The sequence below is a fragment of the Aquarana catesbeiana genome, linkage group LG05 (genome assembly GCF_042186555.1).
Source record: "Aquarana catesbeiana isolate 2022-GZ linkage group LG05, ASM4218655v1, whole genome shotgun sequence".
Lineage (NCBI taxonomy): Eukaryota > Metazoa > Chordata > Amphibia > Anura > Ranidae > Aquarana > Aquarana catesbeiana.
The window spans coordinates 399,455,482-399,460,728 of record NC_133328.1 but is presented as its reverse complement, the minus strand read 5'-3'; the positions used below and the strand labels follow the sequence as shown (position 1 = coordinate 399,460,728).

At 38.1% G+C, this 5,247-nt stretch overlaps 1 protein-coding gene across 1 annotated transcript; it reads left to right on the top strand.

Annotated features, from left to right (window-relative positions):
* Positions 1-584: 584 nt before the first annotated feature.
* NHLRC1 (NHL repeat containing E3 ubiquitin protein ligase 1) lies at positions 585-4,897 on the top strand. Its single transcript, XM_073631122.1, has one exon. It carries the CDS (start codon positions 866-868, stop codon positions 2,063-2,065), a length of 1,200 nt encoding a protein of 399 aa, XP_073487223.1. The 5' UTR covers positions 585-865; the 3' UTR covers positions 2,066-4,897.
* Positions 4,898-5,247: the final 350 nt, after the last annotated feature.

Sequence of the window (5,247 nt, the reverse complement as noted above, 5' to 3'; positions counted from 1 at the left end):
AATGAAAATTAGTTTGCACAGAGTTTCTTTAATATTGCACTGATTATATATTGTTTTATAGTTTTGTGTTTTTTTGGATGAGGTTCCCCCAGCTACCTACAGATCAGAATGAAGCATCACAATTAGCAGTGGTAATAATACCACTGGTAAATGTAAGAACATTTGACTAGCAAATTATGGAGAGTGCAGTGTGAAGCGAAACATTTAGCAGTGGCATTATTAATATAATAAATAGTAGTATTATTGAATTAATATAATAATACCACTGCTAAATGTTTCGCTTCACACTGCAGCTAGAGGCTTGTTTGGCCATTTTGCACAGGATTCTGTATAGACAGTACATTATATTTGTATTATAGCTATTTTTATCTTAGGAACAAATGTTACTGAATGTTACATTCGCCCAGCAAAAGGCAACAAGGAAACTATTACATGCATTTTACAAGCATTACAGGTATTATTTGTTATGCTTGTAGAAATCTTGAGACATTCGCAAAGCAAATTTTTATAGGCCCTTTTGTGTTTATTGATATTCTATATATTCTACTTGTATATCTCTCAAGAAGATATATAGCTGCACTTACTTTATTTTGCAGATTAAGCTATTTTTTCTGATTTTGCATGATTTTGGTGTATGTCTCTAAAACCAAATGCCCTTGAAAAAATTAATAGAAAAGACATCTTTCCTTTTCCAAAAACTGTGCATATATTTCAGACCAATAGGTGGCATGGTATGACAAGACATTGAAAGTGCTTTCTCATTGTGTTATAATGGTTGTGCTGACTATTTCAGACCACCTGGTCATGTGATTTGCTGCAGCGTGATCAGCTTTTGGTCTTATTGTAAGGATTACAGCTACAAGCAATGTCATCCCCATCTCAGAAAGAAATCAGGACTATGAAGGATTTTTTGGATGAAACCGAAATTAACTTACTTGAATGCAAGGTTTGTTTTGAAAAATACAGTCATCAGCAAAGAAATAGGCCTAGGAATCTTCCTTGTGGTCACATCATGTGTCAGGATTGTGTCTCTTCCCTCTGCAACCCTGGAAACTCAAAGCTAGAATGTCCTTTCTGCCGCAAAGGTTGCAGGAAGTCTGAGACAAGTGTTTGCCTTCCTGTCCTACACCTCTTGGAGATCATAGGGCGTATGGTTCCTGATCCCCCAGAAAGACGACTCACAGATTGGAAAAGTAATCAAGTAGCAAAACTGAATTCTGCAAGTTTTAAACTGAGTGCATCTTTTGGTGGTTGGGGGGTGCTTTTCAACCCTACTGGTACCGCTTTCTGTTCCAGCACCAGCTGTTTGCTTGTGGCGCACGATGGTAAAAAAAGGCTTTCAAGATTCACAACAAAAGGAAAATTAATTCAGGAAATGGGAGAGAAAGCCAGTTCTGAAAATGGCCTAGTGTATGCAGTCAGTGTGGCAGTCACATTGGATGGATTTGTTGCAGTGACCGATGCAGGTGATCGTTCACTAAAGGTGTACACTCAAGCTGGAAAATGTAATTTGATTGTTAAAAAGCCTTTCCTCTTGCCTTGGGGCTTAGCCATAAATGGTGAAAATGAAGTCATCATTTCTGACCCTATTGCCGGCAGTCTTGTTTTGGTAGCTGCCGACTTCAGCCAAGGTGACATTAAGAAGACTGGTAACATATGTTCTTATTTAAGCCAGCCCAAGGAAATTGCCATCTGCCAAGCAAATGGATCAGTTATTGTGGTTGAACACCTGGCAAAAGACAACAAAAATTCTTCCAGTACTCGAATTAAGATTTTTAATAATAAGATGAAGCTCCTAAAGCAAATTGATAGTTTTAGTTTAAGCCTTTTTCTGCCCTTAGATGTGCACACATCTGGAGTGGCCTTCGATCAAGAAGGAAATATTTTAGTAGCAGATGTAAATAACAGATGTGTCATTTGCTTGAGCAAAGTGGAGGAAGGCAATGCCTTAAAGCATGTTGTTGCCAGTGGCCTTTCATACCCAGTAGCAATTACAGTGATAGAGGATGGCTCCATTGCTGTTCTAGATAGCGGCAATCACTCAGTACTAGTTTATTCTCCATAACTTAGGTCTGGATATTCCTAGGACAGTTGTTTTTATCTCTATGAAAAGAAATATAATAATGCTGCATGCTGACAACAGAATATAGTGATGACTACCATGTGACACATAGGATACACCAATGGATTTTTTTGTATTCTCTAATGGTATATTATATTGCCAAAAGTTTGTAGACATATGAATATCACACCTACATATATGGTTAAAAGTACGTGGACACCCATACCTGGTACTGTTAATGGTACAGCAGTCAGCTTCTATCTTTCATTTTCAAAGCTTAATTGAACAAGCTGAATACAGAAGTTGATTGGTAGCCATGCACAGCTGCTCCAGATTCAGTCTGCTCACGTTTCAATTAATTGCTCCCTAAATATTTTAGACAATGGTGCACTTCCAAATTTGTGGCAACAGTTTAGGGAAGACCCTTTTCTGTTACATCATGGCTATGTCCCTGTGCCATGGTCCATAAAGACATGGTTTGATGAGTTTCATGTGGAAATCAAGTGGCCTGCACAAAACTATGACCTCATCCTTATTTGAACACCTTTCAGATGATTTGTAACACCAACTTCAAGAAAGGTTTTATGATACAACATAAGTACCTAACCTCTCAAATGCTCTCATGGCTGAATGGGCACAAATTGCCTCCAAAATCTTGTAGACAGCCTTTCGTGAATAGGGGAGACTGTTATAGCCACAAGGACCACATGGGCACTCCATATAAATGCCCATCAAGTTCAAATGGATGTGATGGTTAGGAGTAGGGAAACTTTTGGCCATATAGGGTGTTCTGACACTTGTGTTGTCCAAGGTGGGATAAGAGCATGGTACAGTGGTTGCACAGTGTTCCATGCAACACAATAATGCATTTATACCGGTTTGTACAAATGGATGTGTGCTCAACAGAAATATGACAAAAAACAAGAAAATGCAAGCCTTTCTTCCCCATTGGTATTCACAGAACCTTTTTGCATATACATGAAAATGCAGTATATACAGCATAGACCGTCTAAAACTCTTGTATGCACTTTGTGAACTGTAGTCCCAGTGTGAGGAATGCAAATCAATGTTATACAGTGTATTACTGGCTATGACCCCATACACATTCTGCAAAGAGCACTGCTATACACAGGGCTTTTTTTCAGCTGGAACGTGGGGGAATGCAGTTCCGGCACCTCTAGCACTGGATGTATGTAATGGCAAGGGGTGTTTGGCATGTGCTGGAGGTTCTATTGATGCTGGCTGCTGGTGAATCAATTGTTGCTGCAGGGGATCTATTTTTGCAGGGGGGGGGGGGGGGGTCTATTGTTGCTGGGAGGTCAATCATAACTGGGAGGGATCTACTGTTGAGGGAGGGGTTTATTATTGCTGGCTGTTGAGTCTCTAATGTTGCTGGGGTGGATCTATTGTTGCTGGGAGTCCATTGTTGCTAGCTACAGGGAATCTATTTTACTGTCTTTTCTGTTGTTAGTAACATATTCCATACAAATTATTTAGCACCACAAAATGATACTTGGTTCTGTATTCTCTAAAAGGGGCGGTACTGGGAGGTGGAGAGGGGGTGGAATCACGGAACGGTGCTTAGAGGTGAGGAGGGGTCAGAGACAAGTGGGTGACTCGAAAGAGGGATTTCCTGCACCTATTCTCTGAGAAAAAAAGCCCTGGCTATACATATACATTTGCGGAAAACTTTCATGGCAGCTAAAATATAACATTTTTGTGTTACATTAAGAGCATAAAAACCTCTGCAAAAAACACCGGAACCTTTCAACTGCAAAGTTTTAATCGATTTATTAGTATACAACTGCAGCTTTTCTAAAAATAACAATTATGTAAAATGACATCCGAAATTAAAACTTCTTCTGTAAAGGCTTCAAGGAGACAATGCAAAAGTGTCCTAATGTGTAGGAGTGAAAAGCAGTGGAGTAGCCAGTGCTTTTACCTCATCGATTGGGTGGTAATCACGCTTGGATTTGTATCCTGCACTGGAAAATTAGGATTCTATTTAAATGTAGCCTTATTCCACCAAAAATATTTTTATTCGTTTGAGCTTGTGCTAGGAACACTAAAATTGCATTAATGTACCAGAAATAAACTGTATTAGGTCTAAAGGTTGGTGAAGTGGGGTAAAGCATTGCATCATGATATACAGGAACGTTACTAAGTAATGTCTGGGTAGGGAGAAGGCAATGTAGTTTTATCCTACAACAATACACCAAGAATTCAGAATTATTTTGTATCCTAGTTCGTGGGAAGCCCAGATATTCAGGTCTGTGAAAATGTTATAATATTTTTCTTAAGTAAATGTGTATTTGTGTAGGGCAATCATATAACCAAGTTGCCCATGTAGTTATAAGTCCTGAGATATGTTCCCAACAACCATTTGAATTTAAGCCTCGTACACCCAATGAGAATATCGAACGAATCACTCAGGGGGTTTCACCTTTTCCACTAATCATGACAGAGCACAATTATATACATATACATAAAATTTAAAAAAAAATAGGTTAGTAGCAATTAGCAAATAGCTGTTCAGTTTTAAACATAATCCATTTTCCAAACAGGGCACATAAACCCTTATTACCAGGGTTAACACATAGCAATATAGATTATACATTGCTTACAACAGTTAGTGTAATGTTTCCTAATCCTAATTTTGCTAATGTTCTTAGAAATGATGTCTGTACATGTGTGTTGTTTGCAAATATAATGTATTTGTTTCCCAGCTATAGAAGACAGAAGTTTTTGTGAAAAGTATTTACTTTTGCTAACATCACCAAACATGGTAATGATTATTATTGAAGAAAAACAAAAGATGAAATTTTAATAAAATGTTGCTGCTCATAATGATAAAATGTTTATCAAATACAAAACCGTGGTGTGTTTTATTCGTTTATGGCAAAAAACTGATATTGACTTTTGAATGAACGTACTAAGCAAGTACAGTAAATCTACCCCCCCCCAGCCCCCAAAATATGTAATATATTACTGTTACCAGTCATTAAATGGAGTGATGAAATTATTTTTTTCAGGCCTTTTACCTTCAGTTTCACCTGGCCACCCTGCAAATAGCATACTTCATTTCCTAGGGTGACTACTCACTGTATTTATGGAGAAACTAGGCTGCTTTCCTGATTTGTACCACAAATACCTCTCCATTAAACTGAGGGGCATTGCTTTGTAAT

Bases quoted from the DNA above. Each gene is read 5' to 3' on its own strand.
- NHLRC1 (XM_073631122.1), top strand. From the start codon at position 866: ATGTCATCCCCATCTCAGAAAGAAATCAGGACTATGAAGGATTTTTTG.